The sequence below is a fragment of the Canis aureus genome, chromosome 28 (genome assembly GCF_053574225.1).
Source record: "Canis aureus isolate CA01 chromosome 28, VMU_Caureus_v.1.0, whole genome shotgun sequence".
In the NCBI taxonomy this organism is placed as follows: domain Eukaryota; kingdom Metazoa; phylum Chordata; class Mammalia; order Carnivora; family Canidae; genus Canis; species Canis aureus.
In genome coordinates, this window is record NC_135638.1 from 21,587,399 (window position 1) to 21,615,112 (window position 27,714).

The 27,714-nt window shown below is 38.9% G+C and overlaps 1 protein-coding gene across 15 annotated transcripts in view; it reads left to right on the top strand.

Annotated features, from left to right (window-relative positions):
* EYA1 (EYA transcriptional coactivator and phosphatase 1) overlaps positions 1–27,714 on the top strand; it is a 419,064-nt gene that overhangs the window by 279,894 nt on the left and 111,456 nt on the right. For 9 of the 15 annotated variants that reach the window (XM_077876586.1, XM_077876588.1, XM_077876592.1 and 6 more), the window contains 3 exons: positions 7,973–8,042; positions 8,365–8,510; positions 12,166–12,303. In XM_077876586.1, coding sequence (XP_077732712.1) covers positions 7,973–8,042; positions 8,365–8,510; positions 12,166–12,303 — 354 coding nt within the window. The remainder of the gene's footprint in view (positions 1–7,972; positions 8,043–8,364; positions 8,511–12,165; positions 12,304–27,714) is intronic. The other 6 variants (XM_077876591.1, XM_077876597.1, XM_077876589.1 and 3 more) reach the window with 4 other exon arrangements.

A 27,714-nucleotide genomic window follows, 5' to 3' on the forward strand; every position in this document is an offset into this window, starting at 1 on the left:
CTTTATAGAGGTAGGGGGTTAAAGGTATAGGCAAAATGGGGAAAATTGATGCAGAGAGGGCCCTGCTGGGACAGCAGTGGCTTAAATCCAAAACAGAAGTGGATTCCCTTTGAAAAGGAACAACTTTTCCCCAGAAACATCAGGAACAATGGAAGGGGAATGAATGCGGTTGAGTATGAAGTAGGGGAGGAGTTAATAGGCTAAGGGAATTCCTACCTGCTTCCTCTGCTCAAACCCTCCAGTAGCTCCAATGTGTCTGAGTTAATGCTGAGCCCTTGCAATGGCTACGAGCGTCATCAGGCCTATTGCCTGCTTTCCACTATTCCCTCAACATTCCATACAGGCTCCCAATCAGGACCTTTGCACTGTCAATCCTTCTGCACCTCTCTGTATACTTGCCTGACCCCTTCACCACCTTCCAGTCTGCTGTCATCGCACCTTCTCTGTGAGGTATCCCTCCCCACCCCAAGCACCCTACTCAGTGTTGCAAGAGTCTCACTGTAGGCTTCCAGCCTCTCTCATGCTAAATACCCCCCCCCCCCGCCATAACACAGCCTTTTGCTAATTGTATCATTTACTGGTGTATAGGTTTAATTGTTTCATCCCCACCAAAATATAAGCTTTGATGGTAGAGATTTGTCTTGTTTTGTTAATTTGTATTCTCAATACCTGAAAAAGTATCTGGTGCATGTTCAGCACTTAGATATTTGTTAGATGGATGGATGAATGCATGAATAAACCATGGCTTCTTTCATTTCCTCTGAAGCAACTCCAAATGAGCATAGTTGATAGGCTTATGAACTGGAAGAGATGGAGAAGATTGAAGTAGATGCCACAAGGACTTGGGAAGCCTGAGACTACTTAGAACATAAAGGAAGGTTGGCAATAAAGCCAGAGTCCAAATAAAGGTAGAACTATGAATATGGAGCCTTTATCATAGAGCAGTTTTTCTCTACAAGGGTTTTGCTGCCCAGATCAAAAGATGTTTATCTTGATCCAGGGTTAAGGATTTTCTAGGTAAGGCATGAAAGAAAATGGAAGTAAGAGACTTGAGGCTATCAGTAAGAAAAGAGTTTAAAATAATTATTCATGTATCCTCCTGGGATAAATACCTTAAAAAAAAGTGAAAGTAAGGGATAACAAATTGAGAGAAGATAAGGATGTCAGGGGTCCTGCATCTATAAGGTTACAGTACAGATAAGATGGAAATAAAGGAAAGAAAATTCTGGCAGGAGAGGATGCTCCTTCCTTAATCTCAAAACTCAGTGAGGCCTCTACCCCATGCTTCTGTAGCTAGTCCTCCATACTTCCCTTTCTCAGCCTTCATCACTACTTTTTAAATTACTTCTCATTGTCTTCTGCTAAATGATAGTGCTGTGAGAAAAGAGATTTTTGTTTGGCTTGTTCACACTTACAGCCCTGGTGGCCATCATGGTATTGAGCACATCGATGCTGGTCAGTAAATATTTGTTAAGTAAACAAATGTATTGATTGATGCTGTTGTGGCACAAGACTATGGAATGGGGAGAAAGAAAAGTCCAAAAAAAAAAAAAAAAAAAAAAAAAGAAAGGTCCACACTGTGGTCCTGAGCTTGATGGTTGAAGTAGGCCAGAGTTGAGGTCTAGACAGAAGGAGAGAAGTGTTCGGTGTATAACCCAAAATCACACTGGAACTTGCTAGGGGACATGGTCAAATACTAAAGGTTATGATAAATTCAAGGCAGGGTTTAGGGTCCTTCATGAATGTGTTTAGGATTGTCATAAACCTTAGAGAAGGAGGAGTTTTATGGGAGAGCAAAAAACCAAAGCAATGATTTTGGAAGAAGCAGCAGTGGGGGATATGTTTTTCAGATCTTTGTGAATATCTGGGATCTAAGAGAGTAGTAGTAGGCTCTACTTGAAAAAAAAATATGCAAGAGAAGGAAGGTCTTTGGAAAAAGGCTTAGCAGAAGGTGGAAGAGGATGGTTTGGTGAGGAGACTGAAGCTATAGGGGATCTTGTTTTCCATAGATTGATTCTCCATGTTGCACAGTGGAGAGGGATAGAGGGAGCTGGGGAATCAGGTCTCTAGGTATAGACAACACAAAGCGTTTCTCTTAATTCCTTTTTTTCCTTCTTTCTTTCTTTCTATCTTAAGTAAAGATGCAAGAACCATGGCATGCTGGAGTAGCTGTGAATAGAACTTAGGGCTCCTAAGGGAAAGAGAAAAGCTATCTCTAATGGACTCTAAAATGGTCTTCACCTCTGTGATCACTACTGCTTCCTTCTCCATCATGGCTTAAAATTCACATCCCAATCATTCTGGGTGTCTTGAGGAATTAGCGAGAATAAAGAGGAAATGGAGCTATTCTGAAATTGATAGTAGCTTTCTCCACCTCTGTCCTTCAAGGAATCTGAGCGTCTTAAAACATTAAGGAAGCAGTGAGGCTTCCTCTTGTTCAGAAAAATCACCTGGTATGGAGATACTGGAGGAAAGCAGCGGATTTTCAAAGGCATGTTGCTGGATTGAAAATTGCAAGGTTGTTTATTATGTTTTTAGGATGTAATCATGTTCTCCCCATTTATAGTGTACCAATGAAAAGTGATATTTTAATGATCTAAATGTTAACAATTGTGGTTGAAAATAATGTTTTTAAGGAGTGCAAAAATGTCTTTGCATTCTGTTTCTTTCATTTGCACAAGGCCTAAATTTGTTATTAATTTGTTACATGAAGTGCCAGTTGATAATACTGATCATACAATGTTGATGTCTGGTATTTGGAAATTGGAATTAGGAACAGGAATGCTTCTGGAAGAGAAAAAAATATCACATATGACAAGTATGATTTCTATATTTTAATTGTTCATAAAAAGATGTAACTTTCTGGGGCTGACTCATTCATTCAACAATTACATCTAGAGCACCTACTATACGTGAGACAATGTTCTAGGCAGTGGGAATATAGCAGTGACGAAGTAGATGAGGTCCTTGCCCTCACGGAGCTTCATTCTATAGGAGAGACAGATGATAAAGAGGTAAGTGGTAGTGTAAGTAAAGAGGCTACAAAATTAATGAAAGCAGGTCAAATAATATAGTGAAGAGTGAATGGGGGCCTCTATTAGAGGATACACCTCTCTGAGGGGTGGACCTATGAGCAGAGATCTGAGTGAAGTAAGAGAATAAGTTTGAGTGTATCTATGTATTTGTTTTTTAAGTTTGGGTTCGTTTAAATGTAACCAGAGGATAATGGGGCTTGGAGGTTGGAGGTTGGGGCAGTTGTGACAGGATTTCCTTTTTTTTTTTTTTTTTTTTTTTTTTAAAGAGATCACCATTTGTTGTATGGAGGATGCTTTATGGGAGAAGAGTAGGGAAGAGGGTAAATAGACACAGGAAGACCAGTATTGCCCTAGCTCAGAAGAGAAAGGACTGTGTGAGCCCACGTACTTCCCAGAAGAGCCACTGAGGCAGTATTAAATGTGCCAGGATTCCCTTAGGAGAAAAGAGTGGAGGAGAGAAGGAAGGAGGGCAAGGTCGGGGATGTCCTGACTGCCATCCTCTGGTGGGCGGCACCACATTGACGATTGGAACAGAGGGGAAAATGAGAGCAATGAGAAGATGTCAGGTCTAGGACATATTCTGGAAGGAGAGCTGGCTGAATTTGTAATAAAATAGTACAAGTACAAGGAAAGAGAAGAGTCAAAACTTTGAGGCTTTCGACTCATTTGTTCAACTGAGGAGTTATGTTGAGATTAAGGAGATAGGAAGTGTGAACTGAGGACCTACTAATTTGGGGACTTCTATTGACCTTCTCAGTAGATTCTCAAGCTTGGGTCTTCCCCTCCCTACAACAAGATTGAGGAGGTGCTTTAATATCTATGTTAGAAGTATGAGAAAGAATGGAATAATAGGAAACAAATGTGCTAAAACAGTGAGGTGTCAGGTGCCCATATGTTCCCAAGGCTCTGGTATATGTAATTTGGAGTTTCCAAATGGTAAAATGACCATTGATGAGTGATGAAGTCTGCGAGCATTCTTTTTGCTTTAGGTTATTCTTGTGTCATGAAATTAAAATTAATCTGAATTCCTAAATTATTGCTCAAAAAAGATAAAGGTGTTTTAGGGAATTAAGAGGAGAAGGACTTCAGGTATGAGATGCAAGATTCTTGACTTTAGGCCACAAAAAAAGTTGTAGGGGTTTGGATTTAGGGAAATCCCAAAAGATACATGCTTATTATATAGCTTATTTTAAGCATTATTATATAATGCTTATTATATAGCATTAAATACTTAATCATCTTAGAGGCACATAGGTAATTAGTAGCAAGATACTTAGGGGCAGCATCATGGGTTCTTAGTCACATGTATTTTATAAAGAATACTCTTCATTCCCAATTATATTGCCAAAGACCTGAATCAGGTTTATTATTATTATTATTATTATTATTATTATTATTATTATGTATGTTTACATGTGACTTAGAATAATGTAACCATCCTTCATACCATCAGGGTTTGAAAAAAAAATCTACTTTGCTTACAACCTAAATCTCACATTGTAATTTTTTTTTAAGATTTTATTTATTTATTCATGAGAGAGAGAGAGGCAGAGACACAGGCAGAGGGAGAAGCAGGCTCCATGCAGGAAGCCTGATGTGGGACTCGATCCCGAGACTCCAGGATCAGGCCCTGGGCTGAAGGCAGTGGCGCTAAACCACTGAGCCACCCGGCCTGCCCTCACATTGTAATTAAACAAATATTGTTTATTGATTACTTACCACATGCAAGGCCCAGTCAGTTACCTGGAAAGAAAGGAGAACAAGAGGCCTTGGGCCCCAAAAGCTCAGGGTTAGCAGAGGAAACATCTATACCCTATACATGCTAAGTAAATGCATTGTGTTTAAGCGCTACATTGCCAATGCTCACAACACTCCCAAGAAAGTACAGAGAAGGAAGACATTATCCTAAAGAGAAAATGATATTTTAGTCCCAACAGAGGAGGAAGTGTTCACAAGGTGGGGAAAGAAAGTGTAAGGAGGCCTCCCTAGGCAGAGGGTCTGGTATGAAGAGCCACCGAACCAGTGGGCACGTATGGGTGTACCTCAAGTCTAAGGAGGCTACAGATTAGTAAACCCAGGGAGGGTGGATGCTTACATCTCTTTGGGTACTCTGCCAAGAAATTTGGAGTTTTTCCTAGGAATAATGTGAGCACAGTCGAGAGACCTACGTTGGAGAATAGGCATGAAGTTTCTATTTAAGAAAGATCACCGTAGTAGCAGTAGTGTGTTGAGGGTGTTGGGTGGAGGGCAGCAGACCTGGCTGAGGTTAATTAGAGCCTGAGCCAGGGCAGGGGAGCAGGGATGGGGAGTACATAGGACACCTTGACAAGCAATATCTGGGTTTGAGGCAGGTGACTTGAGACTCATGAAATAGAGGGAGGAGAAGGAGATGATTTTGAGGTTTTTAGTTTTTGTGTAGGAGGTCAGGAGATAGGATACTTTGGTGGAAAGAGTTGGACAGATGTGAGTTCAAACAGTAGCTTTCCCATTGGTTTGTTTGGATGTGTTACTTTCTATGCCCCATATGTCAAATGGGAACAAAGAATCCTGCTTTTAAGTATTTTGCTGGACAGTTGGTGATGCTGTCCATTGAGTAGAAGTAAAAATACAGAAGGAAGGGCAAATGGGCAGGGGGTGGGGGGCAAAGATAGTGGGAATCTGGAGATCTGAGCTAATTAACACTTACTACACATTGCACTGTTGGCCAATGCTCCCATTTAGTCCTCAGACAATCCTGGGAGGTGTAAGTAGTATCATTGCCATCATACAGGGGAACATAGCAAGGCCTAGAGGGACCGGGTAACTTGACCAAGACAATGGAGGAGTTGGAACTTCAGTCTGAGCTGAAATTCTGATTTCAAAACCTGTGCTGCATTACCACACTCTGCAACCTCCCAGATCACTTTAGGTGTACACACTTATACTATGCAAATAATCTTCAAGCTTCACGCAACTTACCTTACCACGTGTTAATAGTCCTGCTGTGTACTATTCTGTTATTCTGTTTGTTTAAAAAAAAAAATTGCTGGGTGTTACCTGTGAGGTTGAGTTTGTGATGTTTTTCATGGGTCCCAACCCACAATTTGAAAAGCCCAGGGATAGAGCTGGAAAAGAATAAAAGGGATTTCTGTGGCTTCATATCATGAGGTTTATTGGGTTTTTGTTCTGGTTTTATTTTTTTAAAACTTGTTTTTAACTGTGATTGTCTAGGGAAGGTATCCTTCTTCCCAGTTACTCTGTTGGATAAATCTACTTTGCCCTTGGTCTCTTCTCAGGCTTAGAAAAGGGAAGTAGGAACGGTTGTAGTCATGGGTGACCTGGGCAAGTGGTAGTCCTTGCTCTCTAATCCCTCCCTTCTATAAATTGCAATATTTAAACTAATCCTCTCATGGCTGTTTGTGTGTCGGCCTCCCCACATGTGACAAGCAGAATTTGTCTTTGCATGTTTGCATCTACGGCATCTAACTCAATGCCTGGTACAGAGCAGTGACTCAACATATGCCTGCAGATGGGGGGACACCAGCTGAGCTGGCCTGCCATGGCTTTAATGTAGCCCCCAGCTCTGCCAAACTGAGAGCCACATGGTGGAAGTCTGGCAGCTTGCATGCAAGAGTAGTCCTAATCTAGATCTATTCTGCTGTCACTGGGTTAGGCCTGTGTGTTTTACGAGGAAAGGATTACTCATAGATTGAGGTTCTGGTCCAACTCTACCTCTCTTCTCCCAAAAACAAATGGAAAATTAAATTTGAGAAGTATAAAGGTACTGATGTGACATCATGAAAAATGTATAAAACTTTGAGTGCATGGAACCGTATATAAGGATTTTAATATACAGTATAGTTAATTATAGAGCCTCTGAAGACCATGATTATTAGTGGAAGAAGAAAATAAACATATTTCATCTTGTAATTGTACCTAAAGAATATGCTTTTTAGCTAGATGGAGGATAGGAAGAACCTGACAGAGGAAAATGTGTGTGTGTGTGTGTGTTTGTACTATCTTTTTATGTGTGTTTTATATCTATTTATATGTAATATATAGAAACATGTATAGCTGTCTGTATATTAAATCTATAAATGCAAATGTGTGTAATGTATATGCACATAAAATAGCCCCTATTTATAATAAATCTGAGAACTACCATTTTAATGCCTTATGTTAACAAAAATGGTTGTTTGCTTTAGTTCAGAATGAGTGTAAAAGAATGTTTGATAGAGTTTAGTGCATTTTCTGAGACATATTGAATGAAGTATATGTGATTAAAAAGAAATGAAATTCTGCTTGAATGCTTAAATAACATCGTTAAACAAAAAACAAAACAAAAACAAAAAAAAAACACCTTTTTTTTTACTTGAATAACCAAAGTTGAGCATGTTGAATTGAAAGGCACAGGAACATCGCTTCAGCACAAGAAAAAACAGGCTTAGCTTGCAACCTGAGAAATTTAAGTGAGCTATAGGAATGCATTTTTACTTAAAAAAAAAAAAAAAAAAGTTGCTAAATCAATGCAGGATTGGCCCTATTTGTACTCACCTGAGAGCAGATTAGACTGTGTTGCTCTGTAATCTAGTCTCAGGTGTGTGTGTTCCCGAGCACACATAATAGGCCAGGTGACCTGCAGGGTCCTGCCCAGCCTGCAGATTTACCCTCCTCCCTCCCCTTTGACCAGATCCTTCCAGTCACCAGGACTGCAGCTGGCGGGTATCGCAGATGAGGGCAACTCTCTCTAACAGTTAATTTACAATTTGAACCCCTTCATGAGTTCCCATAGATTGTTGAATATATTTTAACTTTCTCTGAGGTCGAGCATTTTTTTTTCAGTCCAAAAAGGGCGAATATCTGCAATTTCATGTGGTCTACCTATAGTTCAAAACAGATCAACGCTTTACACATATTTTGTATTTTGCTGTGATTATCGTGCATTATTTTTTTTCCAGCCATTGGGAGCAGTAGCTTCAGCCCAAGACCAACTCACCAGTTCTCCCCACCACAGATTTATCCTTCCAAGTAAGATGTATTTTCTCTTAATAAATGACTTTTTAGAGTAGTCTTTTTACCTTACTTCAAGTCATGTTTTGTGCCCACGTGTAATGTCTTAATTAAAACTAAAGTGCCTTTCGTAGAGACTTCAATGTGTTTACACGGAAGTATTTTGAGGGTCACCTAGAAGATCTACTGAAGTATTTCAGTATTTTGTATATTCTATTTGAAAGTCATACTTTAAGAGACAGTCTTTAGCTGCAATTTGTGATGTGGTTGTTCATCCGTTACCTTGCATGTTTCCATCTAATGCATGGGCTTTCTATTTTCTGTCATTTCTGACAAATAGCAGACCATACCCACATATTCTCCCTACCCCTTCCTCACAAACTATGGCTGCATATGGGCAAACACAGTTTACCACAGGAATGCAACAAGCTACAGCGTATGCCACGTACCCACAGCCGGGACAGCCGTATGGAATTTCCTCATATGGTGAGTAATCCTCTTCCCTCTGTAGTGGGATTGGACAGGCATCCCTGTATGTGTGTGCGCATGTTTCAGAGGACTGGTACCTAACGAACATCATCTTGGGCCACTTTTTTAGAGAGCATTCCCACCTTTTGGGTCTAAATTCTTCATACGCCTGTTTTGAATGAACCTTGTAAGAAGTGGTGGCTATTTATCTTAAGGTCAGCGGTGGCATATAGATGGCACAGTTCATATGCCCTCTTGCTCTCATTTTTATTTTTTCCCATTTATAGCTCAAGTTTTAAGTTGCCACTCAAGCACTTGGTTCTGGAATCCAAAGTATTTGGGTTGCATATTTGCGATAAAACTCCAGTGAATGAAGTCTTTTGGGGTAAAGATTCATTTCCTATTTATCAGATGTCTACCTATGATTAGGGAAGTACAAACAGAATTCAACAAGCCCTTGCTGTGAACTTGAGGGTGGTAGTGCTTTCAAATTTCAGCAGTATCAGCCCTTAGGAAAAGTGATCTATATATCACAGCTTGGGCTGTGCTTTAGAGAGGCAAAGCAGGAAATGTTTAAAAGCTCACATCCCTATTTGTTCCTTCCTAGTTGGAGATTATCTTGATCTAGGTGTGAGTTAACTCAATTGTTAAGGGATCAATACCTGTAAGTTAAAAATAAATCTGGCAAGACCCCCAAGTTTAAGAAATCTTAGAATTTCAAGACACCTTTTCTTCAATTGAAGTTGTAATTTTAAGCAAATTGCACTTTGAATAGAAAAAATATGAATTTTTAGCATGTTCTTGAAAAAATCGAGTGATCCAGAAAAAGTACATGGAAGTGTAAAGGAAAGTACTAGTAGATTAAGTAATTCTGTGTTTATAGTAGTATATTGAAAGAAATAAGCACTTAAACATCAATAATTAGAAGTTAAATTACTTTATTCCTTTTTATTCTCTATCTCTACCCCAAACCAAATCAACTATATAAGATTTCTTAGGAAATATATGTGAATTATATGATTTTTATCCTTTAGAGTTTCATTTCAAAACTATCCAGAACTGAATATTATCTAACTAGGCATTTTTTTTAATTTATTTTTATTTAAAGCTTGTTTATTTATTTATTAACTAGGCATTTTGGAGTCAGATTTTAGAAACAGCCATAAAATGGACTTCCTGGAATTATCTTTCATTTCCATAACTTTTACTCAAGATTTTTGGAAATATTAGATACAGATCAATTTTATCCGCAATGTGCTTTTAAACAATTCTTGTTCTAAAAGAGGGAAAAAGGATCTCTGATTTGAATTGCATACCTTCAACTTTATAACATGTGTTGAGGCAGTCCCCAATTTATGTTCTCAAAATGTTATTTGTAAGCTGAGTATTTGAAGTGTAAAAGTGTCTTTACTAAAGTACTGTACTTAAAGTACTTTAGACCTACCAGTGCTGCCACGGGAAGGTGCCTTTCATGTCACTGCCTTGGCTGCCACTCATGAGACTCCTCTCTTGTTCTTTCTTCTCCCCATCGAGTCATGGTAGGTTCCTTTGCCTCTTTCTTGCCTGTGGTCTAGGACTGTTCCAGTTCTGAACCATTAGTGGATGTCCCTGTTGTCTGCAGTAATTGTTCTGGGAGAGTAAGATGAGCAGAGGTTCCGAGATTCAGACCTCAAATAACTAGTAGAGTGAGGATGGGCATTTTAATGTGATAGGACAGGAGAGACTGTAAGAGCATGGCTCCAGGTCAAGGGGTTTGACCCCAGGGCCGTCTGTGCTTATAAATTTCCTGGGAATGATTCTGATACTTTAGTATTTTCCCAATCTCTTTCTTTCTTCTCTTTCTGGGCCTTGAGTACAGAGAGATGCCCCTAGTGCTTTGGAATAGGCATTCTGTTTTTCTTAGGCCAGTGCATTGAAAAATGACTGCCTGCTCCCCTCTTGCTTATGAAGGAAAAACACATAGTTTAGGGTTTTTTTTTTATGACTGAGAGTCAAGGTCTAATAGGTCTAAGAAGACCCTCTTCAGAGATTTATGACCCTGACTTTTTGCTTAGACCAGTGAGAAACGATAGGCAAATTTTTTTGTGTGTGAACAATAGTATCAGTGGGGGAAAAAGAACTGCATTTCTCTGGATCTGCATGGAGCTGACCCATGAGTTTGCAGACTAGTTGGGTGGAAGTTCTCTAAGTAGGTGTAGATGAGGGTGTTTTCTGCCTCTGCTTACTTTTCCTTATCTGCTCCTATCACAGAGATTGAACCTCCAGGCCCAAACCAGAGGTGGTACAAGTGAAGACTGGATAATAGAGTCTCAAATAGAGAGGGGGGAAGTCCCTGTTGGTGATGAGGAAACAGGAAAGAAAAGGAGTTTCTAGAGCCATGAAACCACCTGCCTAGTTTTCCAGGGACCATTTATAAGTATGGGTTATTTATTGGTTTGGGATTGCCTGTACAGGGAGAAATCACATTTTTTTTTTTTTTAATGTTAAGGTTATGTTAAGACTTAACTGTTAAGGTCATTACGAGGTTATTTAGAGATACTCCAGGAATTATCGTAGCCTCTCTCGGCCAAGAGTCAGATTCTTCCACTGCCTTAGGCAAGTTACCTAAACTTCATTCTACTGATGAAATTCCCCTAAAATGGAAATAAACAGCGCGCCTACTGTGTATTCTAGATCTCAGAGATATTATTTATCTGAAGTGCAAAGTAAAATTATTCAAACATGTGAATTCACTTGGCAGACATTTTTCTCCCTTCCTTCTGTGGAAATTAAGGACCGTTGTGAACTTTCATGACTGTCTTTAATTATAATCCACTGCTGAACCCCACACAATACTGCCAAACCCAAGTCCTGAAATTCAGCTGTCAGCCTGGTGCTTTGGAAAGTCTTAATGGGCCACAAACACCTTATTTTTATATCATCATGATGATATAAAGTGTTCTTTAGGCTACACTTAAAACGATAAAGTTGGAATAAATACTTGAAACTATAAGGGACAAAAGGGAACTACTGGTCAGCTTCACTTGTTTATAGATGACTATGCTGCCCAACCAGATTCAGTTCTTTAATAGTCTCCTTTCTTTGTGCTTACATTCTGGTGGGATCTGGGTATTTGGGAGGAGGTTTTCCCCTCAGTTGCTTACTTCCATGTCCAATAATGCTTCCTCTGACTTCAAAATGAATTGTGTGTTAACATCAGCTTTGGGCAGGAAGAATAAGGAAAAAACAGAGGGGAAAAATGCTGTGACGCTAGAGACTCTAATTCATCTCTTTTTAGAAAACAGAATTTTGATTTTGACAATAATCAACAACTTTGAGAATAATCTAAAGTGTAATTAATGACTATTTCTGGACTATGAAGGAGATGGTCTTTTAACCTCTTATAAAACAAAACTAAATATAGAAATGATATCCTACAAGTTAAAGTTCGTAGAAAATGTAAATCAGAAAAACGGGAAAGGACAATGTGAATAGTCACTCAAGACTATAATATTCCTGTTAGTTTGTTTTTAATTGAAGCTCTAATTGAGGATATTCTACTCCAAGCTTGTTTACCTTTGATTCTTGGGATAATACTGGGAAGCATTTGTGACCCAACAGTTGTGGGAGTGTTTTTGTATATTGACCAGCTTCTGAGATGAACAGATAGATAAGCTATCACTAACTGATTTAGGTGCATTGTGGGCAGGCATCAAGACTGAAGGTGGATTGTCACAGTCTCAGTCACCTGGACAGACGGGATTTCTCAGCTATGGCACAAGCTTTGGTACCCCTCAACCTGGACAGGCACCATACAGCTACCAGATGCAAGGTCTGTATAAACATTGATGTTGCTTTTTTCAATGATCCGGGGGTCCAATAGTTACTTTTTAAAGTAGAACCCAGTGTTCGGTGTAAGTAGTAGTCGAGGGTGGAAAGTAGACTGGGCTGAGAGGCAAGATACCTGGTTCTGGTTTGGCTCTTCACTTATTTATTCTCTAGGCCTAAACTTCCATATTTATGAGATTAAGAGGTTACTCTAAATCATCTCTGAAATATTTTGCAGAAGGCTCTAAAATTCTCTATGAAGTTGAAGTTTTCTGGCTTGCCTCTATCAATTAAAAAAGGAATGACAGTTAATGCTGTGAGAGGCTGTAGAGTGATACATGCTAGCCACTGCCACTTGGTGTTGCCAGCCAACCTTTTTAAAAAGGTTATGTCTTCATTGTCATTATCATAACTCTACAAGTAGAGTGTGTGCTATGCGTAAACTATATGACCTGCCAACGGTCAAGAGATCAAATTGACAACCACTCAGTGCAGCTTCGAGATATTGCTTCTAAGAACTGGTTCCTGGACTCTAATTTTGAATCTGTAGATAAAACATAATGTAAATGCAAGTCAGATGGAGCAACTGCTGAAAGTTGAACGTTGTCAATACTGTTTTCAGGAATACACAGGCAGAAGTGTAATGGTCAGATTATTATGGAAATGTGACTGTAAAATACCTGAAAGTGATCCTCATTTAAATATTCTCCTAATATCTTGTTTTTACTACAAATCAGTTTAGCCACATTTGACCCCTTACTAGGGCCGACAGTTGAATTAAATCCCTTATCACTACTTTTTGACCGAAAGCATTTTTTTTGTATTTTTATCTTTTATATCTTTTCTTATTCCTCGCTACATTAAAATAATTGTTTATTACAGAATAATTAGAAAATAAAGAGAATCAAAAATAATTAAATATCTCATATATTTATTATTTATTACTTTGATAAGTATTCTTCTAGATATGCAGTATAGGACCATATTGTATATATGGTACTATATATATAGTATTGCAACTTGTTATTTTCAGTAACAGTATATTGTAAATATACTATAAACATCTTTTCACATCAATAAATCCTATTCTACAGCATCATTTAATGACTGCATAATTTCATAGGTATATCTTATTTAACTAATGTCCCTTTTATTCGACATCTAGGGCAATACCATAGATATTTTATTTGCGTTCTTAATTATTTCCTTTGAATGAATTTAAGCGTCAATTGCTAAACTTAGACTCTTTTAAGGATTTGTTATACACTTACACAAGGAAGGGCTACATATTAGCATGCACATACTGAATAATATTTTAAAAACTCATTTTCGTAGATACAAGATTTTGTTTTTATTTTATTTTTTAAAGAATCAGATTTTTTTTAATTAATTAATTTATTTATTTATGATAGTCACAGAGAGAGAGAGAGAGGCAGAGACATAGGCAGAGGGAGAAGCAGGCTCCATGCACCGGGAGCTGACATGGGATTCGATTCCGGGTCTCCAGGTTCTATATTCATTTTTTAATTGAGAAGATAAATCCTTTTTTATGTCAATATTCATCTTTGTCTTATTTTTTATTAATGTTCTTAAACTTTTGTAATATATATAAATTTCTAGTTTATCACTTTTAAGTGCTTTTTTTTTCTGTTCAGTAAACTTAAAATTTTATGGAAGCAGATCCATTAATTTTTTCATATTTGGTTTTGCCTTGGTATACAAATATCTGAATTATAGGGGCATCTGTAATTCAGTGGCTGGGTGGCTTGGTTGGTTAAGTGTCCAACTCTTGATTTTAGCTGAGGGTCATGATCTCAGGTGGCAAGGTCAAGCCCCCACATGGGGCTCTGTGCCTGGTGTGGACTTGCTTAAGATTCTCTCTCCAAAAAAAAAAAAAAATTCTCTCTCCCCCCTCCCTTTGCCCCTACCCCAACTCCCCCCATGCGTTCTCATTCTCTCTCTCTCTCTGAAAAACAACAACAAAACCTGAACTATAAAGTTTTGATATATTTGGTAGCTATAAAATAAAAGTTGTCTTACAATAGATAGTATGTATTAGAGGGATGTTACTGTTTGCCTGACTCCAGAACTTTAAAAGCTGCCCTAGGAAAGAATTATGTTTCTGCATGTGCTGAATATCAGTTGAGTAAAAGAATAAAAAGGAAAAGTGATGAAGAGAGTTTATTAATTTAAGAGTCCTAGGCCCTAGTAATGAAGCAGATTATAAGACAAACAGGTCTGTTTGCATGTAGAGTTTTCATTTGTGAAGGACAGAGGCTTCATAGAGCTATGAGAGAAATAAATGGGGCACCGTGGTAGGTCCCATTCTCTGATGGGCATCCAGGTCCCCTTGAGGAGAAGGTCCTTGGGACCTAAAGGTCAGAAGGAAACAGGAAGCACCCTCTGGAGAGGAGAGCTACCGCAGTGTGTGTGGTACCTGGGCCCAAGCCCATCGGCAGCCTGTTGGCTACCCATCCACAATGAGCAAAGTACAGAAATTTCAAGTAAAGTGTTTAGAAACTCTTACAGTAGGTCAAGAGTAAATCTCATGTTGGTTAAATCAAATAATGGTATTAAGAAATGGGACTGATCCCTGGGTGGCGCAGAGGTTTGGTGCCTGCCTTTGACCCAGGGCGTGATCCTGGAGACCCGGGATCGAATCCCACATCGGGCTCCCGGTGCATGGAGCCTGCTTCTCCCTCTGCCTATGTCTCTGCCTCTCTGTCTCTCTCTCTGTGTGTGACTATCATAAATAAAAATAAAAAAAAAAAAAAGAAATGGGACTTACACTCTTTTTTCATCTCCTTCTTTGGTAATTCATTATTACTGTATTTTGATAAATTGTTCTAGAGGTTTGGGGGTAGGAGTGGGGACTGATCTTGTATCTCAGAGAGTTTGAGAAATAATGCCCTTGAAAGTTATTTTTTATTCTTTCTCTCCTCTCAGATTGAAAGCTTATGCGGCAGAAATAGTTCCTAAGAAGGGTAACCAGCTGTCAGAGAGTAAGCATAGTGTTAGAATAGAGAGAAGTGTGGAAATGAAACTGGAAAATACGGTTAGTTTGGAGAGGGAAAAGCTGTCTATTTTTTTTAAAAGTCCGGACACGTGCAGCACCAAATATAACATTGTTTCTCTACCCATTGGTTTCACTGCATCTGGGCATATTGGTTGTTGCATTAAAACTTTTTTTGTGTTTTTGTGCAGCCTTTGGTTGGATGGCCTTTCCAGTGGGATTTCAGAACCCATTTTCCATGACTGAGATATTTTATATGGATATTTCTATAATGGCACTTGACTCAATTTTAGATTATTAGATATAATATGACTTACACAGATCAAGCCAGATAATTCTATGCTATTATCTTGAAACACAGTAGTGTGATGATGGATAATGATATATAATATGCTATAAACTCCTTATGGTCAGATTTAGATAAATAATTAAATTCTGATTAGTATGTATTTCATAAATATTAAATGCATTATGAAAAATGCTTTGCTGTTATTAAATGATCTTGTATATCCCGTTGTGGGAGTCTATTGGCCTTTGAGTGTCTTCTCAGTACATCTTTTTCAATATAAAAATTTCTATAATCCCTTACATTATTTCCAAAATTCTCCCAATTCTTTTATCCCTAATGAATAAATAAGAATGATTTTTGCTTATATCGGTCTCATCTTAGAGCTATTAAAAATTCTTAGAATCGCAGAAGCCTGGGTGGCTCAGCGGTTTAGTGCCTGCCTTCAGCCTAGGGCGTGATCCTGGGGTCCTGGGATCGAGTCCCATGTCGGGCTCCCTGCATGGAGCCTGCTTCTCCCTCTGCCTGTGTTTCTGCCTCTTTCTCTCTCTGTCTCTCTCATGAATAAGTAAATAAAATCTTAAAAAAAAAACAAACTTGGAATCCTAGATGAAGCTTATGTATTTTAGTGGTTTGAGTCTTTTACTTAGCTTTTTTTCTGAGATCTTTTCACCTTTAAAATATAAGGTAGTAGATATACATAATATTAAAATTTCATAACACTAGAAGAAATATTCTAATAACCCAGAAGATTCAACAAACTGAAATGTGTGCTTACTGTGTTATGCTGATTAATTAAAAAAAAAATACGGTGATCGCCTCTTTGAATCTGTCAGACATACTAAGGCTAGACTCACTGCCCAGTGAAATCTTGGTCTCTGGTTAACAAGTGTAGGTTCTAGAGTTAGACTGCCTGTTGAACAGCTCTGCCATTGCTGGCTACGGGCCTTCAACAGTGTTTAACTTCTCCACAGCTGCATTTTCTCACCTTTCAGGTAGGGATATTGTCTTACTCCCACAGTGATAGTTTGAGATGTGATTGAGATCATCCGTATAAATCACTCTGACCAACATCTAATGCATAGTAAGAACTGCCGTGGTTGTTTTCATTGTTAATGCTCTCATTGTGGTGGTGATGTGGATAATAATATTTATTATCGTTGTTATTATTGTCCAGCTTTTTCAAATAGTTCCAAATTAGGAACTATTACCTATTCCAAACTATTACCTAAATGCTCCCTCTCTCCTATTCCCTGGGAGGAAACAAACAGCATATATAAATTAAACATATACATAGTATACTAAAATATGTACGTGTGTGTGTATATATGCGCGCGCGCGCACACACACACACACACACGAAACCAGCAATGAGAACTCCAAGAACCCATTAACCAAATAAGCTTGCAAAAAAAAAAAAAAAAAAAATCCAGATCTAGATCTAACTAATGTGCTGGCAAAAAGGAAAATCACTAACAACAAAATCAGGCTATTTGAACATGAGAAAAATTCGGGGAGAGACCAGAAGAAATAGCGAGGAACATGAAGAAGCAGCCCAGAAGAGAAGAATCTGTGTTGGCAACAGTGGTGAGAGACACTGGAAAGTGGAAGCGGTGGGACATACGAACGGCTGCTGACAGAGACAGGAGCTCAGTTCTGCAGGGGTGAGAGAGAAGGAAGCATCAACCAGGTGCTTATGCCTTAACAATCCCCCAGGCAGCTCTTTGAGCAAGAAGAACGAGTAGAAAAAGAAGCAGCAGCAGCCATTTAAACAGTGAATTGTTTATTACTCCAGAAATCAAGATTAGGGAAGAAGATAGGAATGTGACAAACTATGTTATGCAGAGATGGAAAACTCTAGTGCCTGTACAACAAAATAACATTTATCTAGTGATGATTAATGCCAACAGCTCTAATTATTTTACACATGTTGTCTCAATCCTTCTAACAACCCTAAACAATAACCGTAATGGATAAAAACCTGAAAATGCCAAAGAATGCATCAAAATGGAGAATGGTTTAGAACTGTCAGACCCTGCTATGTTGTAATCCATCTAAATTCTAGCACCAGGAGCAGAGCCTCTTAGAGAAACTACAGAAAATCAAAATGTAGTTGCCTTTGGTAGATATATTCTGAAGGACAGATATGCTCTTTGAATAACCGAGACATTGTATTGCACAACTACATATATAGTCAAAAATACCAGCTCTAGAAAACAAGTGTTTAGATCATTCATTTCTGAGCTCTGTTTGTACTTTAACACTTTCATGGAACTTAAGGAACAGATTAATTTGGTAATATGTGGGTACGTGCCACTGCCAAGCCTTGTAAACTACCTCATACTTGCCCACGTTTGTTCCAGGTGATCTTTCTAGATCCTTCTGGCTCCACCGTTCAGGACTTCTGTCATGGTAGGCTCCCGTGATCCTGTACGTGCCAGATTTTAAGCCAAACAAGGGTTGAATTTTTATTTTTTAGGTACTCATATTAATAGCCCACGAAGTAAAACTCTCATGGATTGGGAAATCTGATTGCCTTTGCTGCAAGATCACTAGAAACTGCTTTAGTTATCTCTTTTGTACATCCAGCAAAAGGTTAGAAACTTAGGAAAACAAAACGTTTCTGTTTGTAAACACCTGTAGGGTTTACCCGGAAGAAGTGAAATCCTTTTAATTTGATACCTTCCTGTTCCTAGGATTAGCCTCAGTGTTTCTGGAAGACACTCTGGAATGGTGAGGAGGTTTTCCTTCAGGCATCATTGACAAACTTCATGTAAATGAGTTAACTGAGTGGTTGAATGTGGGTGGACATAGGGTGTAAATAGTGTTTTCAATGCTGCTGGCCAGAGGGCACTGTCAGGCTGGGTGAGGCAGGGATGTTGTATGTGCAGGGGGTGTGAGTGTGTGTGGGGATGTGAGTTTGAGTTTGTATGTGTCCATGTAAAAATCTTCCATGGGGAAACTGCTTCAGCCTTTGATTTACTGACCAATTTCATAGAATATCTGTCCACTTTGTCATAAACTAGTTTTACTCACCTTTCATGTGTAAGAAGCAACTGACTTGAAATCAAACTGTTATATTTTTTTAAAAAAATATGAGTTCCAGAGCTATTGCTGGCATTACCCTTCATTTACTCCTGCATTCCATATAATACAGGCTCGTAGTACCATCTACCACAGAAAAGAAGAAACTGTGCTCATAATTTTGAGGCTGAGTCACATGCAGAAAATGACATTTTATTTGGCAGTTTATTTAAGGTAAGGAAGTATAAAGACGCTCACACAAAAAAAATTAAAATTAGATCAGGACAGTTAACTGAACCTCAGCTCTGAGGAAAACCCAGCATTCCACAATAACTTAGTCTTGTTGATTCTAGATGGTTGCAGGTAGTGATCATCTTTAGCCATATTTTCATCTCTGGTATCTAGTAATGTTAAAAAATATGCAAACGTTTTTTAAAGGTGGAGAGGCCAATGCCACAAAGAAGGTTAGAGATTCATAAGGACCCTAGCTCCCTTCATCTGAAGAAGTGAATTTGGCATGTAGTGTAATCTTGGTTAGTTAATGATCACGGTTTGTTCAAAGCAGTCTTCCCTTGTGTTTGTACTCCTAGGAGGAGCTGGTCCGGGGTATCACAGAATGGGGGTTGGAGGTAGAGAGTGCTTTTTGAGTGTTTTACTGTCCCAGAATAGTAGTTGTGGTGCTGGGCATTCCTGTCATTCTGCACCAGGAAGGTGTCAGGATTGGCCATGATTAGATAGGAGGGGCTACACAGATACACACGCAGGAAAACCAGAAGGCTCTGGAAACTTCGTGTTGTTTATTTTCCTTAGGCTTTATTGCTCTCACTTAGAGAAAACAATAACACAAATTCTAACTGCCTCTTCTTATATTATGTTATTCATTTCTGTTAAAGAGATTGGGGTTCAAACCAGTGAGGGAGACAAAGGATGACAGAGGTTTGTTAAAAGGTATGTGGCGGGATGCATAACTCTGCAGCTTTCCATGCCGCACTTCTCTAGGGCTCATTATCCAGTGGAAATAATCTAATAATAACCTAATGAGGGAAACCATCCTTATTTCCTTTGTCCTGACCGTCCAGAGCTTTTCAAACGTACAGCAGAAGTGTTTCTGTGTACGAGTCACTTAGAACCTCAAAATTGCTTAGTAAAATGTACTTTGAAACTTTCTCATTATCCACAGAAATGGTATTTTTCAAAAGGAAAAAATAGCAAACTCCAAATTGCATGGTTTTAAGAAAGTGGATCTTCAACCTTTTTAGTAATCTGCTATGATGAAGCATTTGAAGTTTGTACTTTCTGACATGAAATGACACAATGCAGTTAGAATTGCAGAATCGCTCTTGCAGCTTGCCCCGGTGTTCAGAATTTCTCCTTAATTTCTTTGCCAGTCTGCTCACGTTAATGTTTTAGTTCGTGGCCTTTTTGCATTCTAGAACTTTTTAAATGCTTTTTAAAGTAATATTCCATTTTGGTTCTTTTGGCTTCTCCTGTGATTTCAAGTAACAGGTATTGAAGATTGTACCAAATTTGGTTGAAATCTGGCTGTCGCAGTAATTAGCGATCAGTACAAAATTTGTTTTCTATGGGAATTGTTAAAGTATATAGGAATAGATCAAGCAAGGTAAATGTAAAGGCTCTACAGTCCTTATTGCCTAAGTTAAAAATGCTCCTTGGAATATAAAAACTCTTACCGGGATAACAAGGAAAGCTTGGTCACTTAAAAGTCCTTCCTGTAAGAAAGGGGGAAAACTTTGGTTTTAAATAACCCATCTGGCCTTCAGAGGCTCTTCCCCGGGGAGTTGCACTAACTTCTGCCACATAGATCGCACCCGATGATGGACATAGCCCATGGCAAAGAGGCCAGGGAAGGAAAGCAAATGGACTTCTGTGAAAATACACGAGGGACAAATAGCATCCTGCTTGCCGAGTAAGTGCTAGGAAACCCTCTAAAACATGGGAAGTACAGACAGGCCCCAGCAGGTTCCAGCATTCTTATGTTGGCTGGGATTCTGGTTTTTAATGTGAGTCCTTGTTCTCTGTGAAGTAGACCTTTGACCTACATGTTACCCTTCTCTTTTCTTAAATGTTTTGAAGTTCCAGCCGGGCAGTATTGTCCACGTTAAGTCACATACGAAACTTTGATTTAATATTTTAGATTACGGAGTTTCTCCGTATGAACTGTGTTCGTAGTATGTTAAAGTAGCAGGGGTTTATTAATAAAGGTTCCGAGGTTGGCTTATTTTTAAGTTGCGGTTGCTTAGCACCTATGGAACGGGGTGGCCCACGCTGGGTCTCCTCGCAAGACTGTTTCTTGTTTGTTACGGTTGACAAGACCACCACCCCTTCTCTGTAGGAACCCCTGGCAGTGACAAGAAGAAAGCAAAATCTTTGTGATCCAGGGCCTGTGGGCAACTTTATATAATTTGCTTGTAAAATGACTTACTAGCCTACAAGCGTTACAAGGAAGAAGTCCTTTAGAAACGAGATGGTTTGATCACAAATTTATTCATTAAATTTTTCAGGTGCCTTTGTCTCTACTAACTGCGGTGTTTGTGTAACCAAAAATTAAGACCATGTTTTGTAATGTATGATTCCCTTTCAATGTTACTGAATCAGAAAATCTTAACAGTGGATTTGGGGTGGTTAGGGTAGAAAGCAGTGACCTGGAAGTGGAGACAATGAATGGTCTTTCCCTAACCGAGAGTCCTTGTGTAAGAGAGAAAGCAGCATTCACTCTGCCTCTTGGAAAAGGAGAAGGATCCCTGCCTCAGCTACCTTACAAACTGATAATGGAAATAACCAGCAGACGATGGAGATGGAAATACCCAAATATAAATGGACTGTAAAAAACACAGAATATTATTTGCATTCCAAATATGAAATTTCTCATATGCAAGCAGGACTCTAAATTTCATTAATATACCCACAGTATGCCAATGTCTGAGCTAACAGTGCTTGTTGAGAGGGCCGTATCCATGTGGTACGGTCAGTGTTCTGTTAGAATACCCATGTGGTATTATATAGATGTGACATCCTTGTACCATCTTTGGGTTCCAATGGTACTAATATCTAAAACCAGTGAGATTTTATCAGCTGTTCAAATTCCAAGATGCTGGGGATCCCTGGATGGCTCGGTGGTTTGGTGCCTGCCTTCAGCCCAGGGCGTGCTCCTGGAGACCCGAGATCAAGTCCCACATTGGGCTCCCTGCCCGGTGGAGTCTGCTTCTCTCTCTGCCTGTGTCTCTGCCTCTTTCTCTCTCTCTGTCTCTCATGAATAAATAAATAAAATATTTAAAAAAGAAATTCCAAGATGCATAATCAGTTTAAAATCTTATTTGATCATTTGAAAAAAAAAAAAGTATCTGGGTGGCTCAGTTGGTTAAGCATCTGCTTTCCGTTCAGGTCATTGGGCTCCCTGCTCAGCAGGGAGCCTGCTTTTCCCTCTGCCCTGTGCTGCCTCACTCATGTGCGTTCTTGCTCTCTCTCGCTCACTTGCTTTTCACAAATAAATAACATTTAAAACTGAATTTTAAAAATCTTACTTGATTTAAAACTCGATAGATTTTCTTTTTGGAGTTTTAGAAATATTTTAAATCCTTCCAGAAGGGTACTTATTCAAGCCTGCATTTAATTTCATTTAATTTAAATCTAAAGTAGTGACTGTAACTTAGTAAAGATAAGCCTTTATACACCATCTAGTTAAAAAGAAACAGTAAAGTGTGTGTTCTTTAGATAAAATCTGAGAAGTAAGCTCAATTATTCATTTTTCCTTTCCTTTTTTTTTTTCCCCACTACTGTGAACAAGTAAGGAAGTTGAGAGATGTTTTTCTCTTGTGATACCTGTTGATTTTCAAGTTGCTCTTCATTACCACCACCACCATCACCAAAAATAAAACCATTATAAATATATATAAATATACTTATATGTTTATATTTCCTTCTGTCCATATACCTGATTCTTTAGGACAGGTATATTATTACCAGACCCTTTTGTCACTTACTGCACTGGACTAAAATTTTCAAGCATCAGTTTTCTCACTTGAGCCTAAATGAAAGTCTTCCAAGGCATGAGTCAGCCATGGTTTATCCATCTCCATGTGAGGCAGGCAGGATAAATACAACACAGGAATCTAAGGAACATAGGATGAAAGCGAGACTAGTGAAGAGGCAAGTGATATGGCTTCAGTTAGTAAGCTGGGATTCCCAGAAAGTGAAATCAGTCCTGAGAGGAATAGTCAGGGAAAACTGATTGGAAAGCTAGGCCTTAAACGATGAGAAATGGGGGCTGTTAGAGGGAAGCATCAGATAAAAGGAGCAGAAATGAGGGGCACCCGGGTGGCTCAGTGGTTGAGTGTCTGGCTTTGGCTCAGGTCATGATCCCGAGGTCTTGAGATCAAGTCCCACATCAGGCTCCCCACATGGAACCTGCTTCTCCCTCTGTCTCTGCCTCTCCTTCTCTCTGTCTTTCATAAATAAGTAAAATCTTAAAAAAAAAAAAACAAAACAAAACAAAAAAAAGAATGAGTCTGATGTGTTTCAGGATTCCAGTGACCCTCTCCTGAATTAGTCTAGCAGGCTGTGGATGAGGGAGCATAAGCAACGGCATGGACAGTGATATCCTCTCCTCAGCCACAACCATCCCAGACTCTGCCCCAAGCCCCATGTCCCTTCTCCAGGCCCATACATATCCTTGCATGTGGACAGCTTCCCCGGACCCCCTCCACCCTTTAACATTTCCCGTGTCCCAATATGCTCCTAGTGGCGTATTCAACATTTAGATTCTTAGAGTTTTTTCAAAGAATGCCATGTCTTTTCCTGAACTGTTAATCTTAAATTATCAACAAACTTTTCTCACTTCTCTTACCTTCTTCCTCTACTTCTCTAAAAAAAACTTTCATTCTCTGATCTTCTCCTTCACTGCATTCCCAGAACACACTACTTGCTTTTTCTGAGCAGTTGCATTTCCCTTCCCAAACTAAACAGGTGCTTTCATTCACTTGAGTAGCCTTGTCTCTTAGAAGTGTTCTGAAAGGAAAACTTTTTTCAGTGTTCTTTTTTTTCCTCTCCCTGCCAAAAAAGAAGTATTGCTATGATTTTTTGTAATTTGTGAAATAGGTAAGATTTAAATAGGTAAGATTTTCGACTTAACAACTGGATAAGAAGGTTCCCCCACTGTCACCCCACATGGGACATAACTTCATTCCAAACCATACCAAGAATAATACTGGGCATTACTTGAGCTTCACTTGGGCCTATCCCTGCCAAACTCATAATTAAGGAATAATGAGTTCTAAGTGAAAATTCTTCCTACTTTGGGGAATTTTTGTAAGATTACATCACATAAAATTTGAAGCATTTTATTATAGAATATTTTTGCCCTCTTCTTTACCTAGAGGTGACTTTTCACATAAAGTGATTTGTCTCTAGGGAGGAGGAGACTTCTATATTAGTTTGATAAAGGAATTCTGAATATTAAGCCTAATTCTGTGATGTAAGACCAAAGTGAAGACCCTAAATCAAACAAAAACTCTCAGCAGATTGATCCTAATGGACAAGGGAGGTCTGTTTTTCTTTGTCATGTCTTGCCCTCTCTCCCCTTCAGCATCCGTGTATGGTGGCCTTCCCCACAGATGGGCCTCTCCTGCTGTGCCTGCGTAGGGAGGGAAGTGGGTTCGCAGCTACACACCGAAACTTTTTGGGGAGCGTTGTGGTTGCTCTTTTGCCTTTGCTTTGTGGTGTTCTGAACTGGTGAGGTTCAGCTGGTGGGATTGGCACCAACTGAGCACCGGATCAGCTATCACGGTGGGACCTTCTCCTCCCTTTACGAGCTTTCACACAGTGCAAGAGCCAAAGGTGCCCCAAATGGTCTCTGTGGCACTTCCATTCTGCAAATGCTTAGCAATGGTGATGACTTTCTTAGAGAAAATGAAAGCCTGTACTGGTTACAGGTTTCTGAAGCAGTTGCTAAAACACCTACTGAATTGGCACAAAACATAGTAGTGCTAACAATCAGGTACTGAGGTGTTTGATAAACCTGTGGATTTTCAGGTTCAAACCCTCACTCTTCTACCTCAGTGAGGTGGGGATTCCTGTGTCTAATGAGGGGCCTAGATATGTGCCTTTTAACAAACACTTTGTGAATGTGCCTGGCAAATAGCCATATGTTGGATATGTGTTGTTTTTTTTTAAAGATTGTGTTTATTTGTTCATAAGAGACACAAAGAGGCAGAGGAGAAGCAGGCTCCCTGCGGGGAGCTCCATGCTGGACTCTCCCAGGATCCCGGGATCATACCCTGAGCCCAAGGCAGATGCTCAACCACTGAGCCACCCAGGTGCCCCGAAGCTGTATTATCTTGACCTCTTGTTTCCTTATTTGCAAAATGGGAATATTAATATTCCTTATCATATCCAAGTGTTGTGGGGTTTAGGTAAAGCATGTAAAAGATGAGCACACTCCTAACACATAGTTCGTGCTCGGTAGGCATTGTCTCTCTTTAGTGTTACTGTGTTTTGTATTCTGGGGATGTTTGTATGAGTTGACTACAAATGTCCAATTATATAAGTTCTAAGGTTTCTTTGTAGCCTATTTAATAGGGAAAGAATGAGTTTAAATATGATTAGTATTTGGGATGCCTGGGTGGCTCAGTGAAGTGTCTGACTCTTGATTTTGGCTCAAGTCATGATCTCAGGGCCCTGAGATTGAACCCCCATGGGGCATCTGCCCCTCCCCCTGCTCATGCAAGCACAAGCTCTTTCACAAATTAAATATTTTTAAAAATGTAATTAGTATTTAATTTGCTAATTAATTAGTACTAATTAGCTTAAAATACTGATAAGTAGTTATGGTATATATGAATATACATTTGTGTACATATTATATAGATTTGTGTGTGTGTGTGTATATATATATATATAAGTTTGTATAAAACCATATACACATTGGAGAGAGAGAGAGAAGTGATTAAGTAATCCAGGCCTAAGAAAATAGAGAAGAGGGGAATTTAAGGAAGTTTTTTCTGAAGAAAGGTTTCTAGTCCATGCTGAGTTATGAAGTTGATTAGAGATTAGTCAGGATACAATGGGGAGGAAGTAAGAGGTGCAAAGAGTAGCCTTAAGAGAACCACATGTTGCTTCATTTGTGTGAAGTTAGGCTGGAATGTGTATCTGGGTGGGTTGGGTGGTTGAGGTTATTGGGAAGAAACCAAAGAAGTCCAAAAGATAAACTGGAGCCAGACCAGGGTCTAATAAATACGCTCTGGTAAGGAGTTTGAATTTTATCCTGAGGGCGAGAGGAAGCCACTAACAGTTACTTTTTTTAAACAGGGGAGTGAGAAGATCAGATATGCACATTAGACAAAGTATCCTACCTTTATGGAAAATGAGCTGGAGAGGGCCAGAAAGTGGGCAGGAAACCAGTAAAGGAGGCTGTTGCAGAAATCCAGTGCCAGTGGCCTGGACTGAAAGCAGCCCTCTTTGCCTGAGTCCTATGTGAAAGCAGGTGGGGATGGCCCTACAGATCCGATTCTGGTGGTGCAAAAGTAATATTGCCTGAGCCTGATTCTCTAGTATGTACACCTCTCGCTGAAGTAAGTTTTACCCTTTTGGAAGTTGCATTAAGTCTCCTAGGCCACAGGAGTGCCATTAAAGCCTGCTTCAGCATACTAAATGGAATGGAATCTCGGCCTGCAGTCAGCCAGTAAATGAATATAACTTATGTTGAATTCCAGCTAATGTACAGTCTTAGAAGTAGCATTAAGTCTGGAAAGTCACTTGGGTACCATTTCAAGTACTGAACTGTGATTTACTTGGTCATACCTCAGTGGCCTATATGTGCCAATATAGCTTCCATGGCCTTTTCTACTGTGTTCCAGGGAATAACTTATGGAATGAAAACACCCATTTTAAAAATATATTTTCTATATCTTACTCATTTTCTTGGTGGATAGGGATTATTGAGGTCAGTATTTATTGTTCAAAAATGTGTAGTATAAATGAAAGTAGCAAGTCATAACCTAGAAATGTGCAGTTTAAATGAAAATAACAAGCCATAACCCAAAGTAATGTTTCCTATTAAATGTATATAATAAAGTTTAAAAAAGTATTGATAGTCACACTCTTATCCAAAAGAAATTTAAATTTTATTTTATAAGGCATGTTTGAAATGCTCATTGTAAGTTTGCTTTACACATATTAATTAAATGTTCACTGATAAATACAGAGTGAGTCACATGCCCATGAAATCCAGTGCTTAACAAAAACAAAACAAACAAACAAACAAAAACCAAAAAACCTGATGTCATCCTGATAAGTCCTGTGAGGTCCCAAACTATGTCTTAGTCATCTTTTTATCCCCATGTAATTATCACCATGATAATTATGTTATTATTTGTGTGGTATTTAAGTATTTAATATATGTTTAAGTTTGTGATTGCCACATGCTAATGACAGTAATATGGGAAGCTTGTCTGAGGCTCCAGGTTTCATGGCAGAGTAAGTATTAGGAGTGTAAGACCTCTCTGCTTATCTGTGATGGGTGTTATGGGAACTTTGGACAATTGGTATTCCTGAAAGGCACAAATAAAGAAACCTCAAATATGAGTCTGTGATAACTAAATTTGAAACTAGCTTAGGAAATATTTTCCCTTAATAAAAATAACAAAGCCTTGGATCAGGTTTTCAAAGTTCGGAGATGTTTGATAAGTAAGTAGGAAAAGAATTTTAGATATGCAAAGAGATTAAGTCATATTTATCTAGTTTGGGAAAGTAAAAAAGAGAGAAAAGACACATAAATGCAGTGAAGAATTTTAGAAATGTTTACTGAGATAAACAATAACAGTTCCTAACATTTGTGTAGTATTATGGATTGGGCATTGTGCTTTCTAAAACATTATCTCATTTGATCTGGGGAAGAACCTTATGAAGTAGTTTTCCCAGGTAGGGAACTTGGATCTTAGAGTGGTTAGATGTTTTGTCCTAAGTCCAAACAGCTCCTAAGTGATGACTGGAAACCCTGTTTTCTGACTCTTAACATCATACTTAAATGTTGAGCAGCAAATAAATAATTGGCATGTATTAACTACCACATCATACTT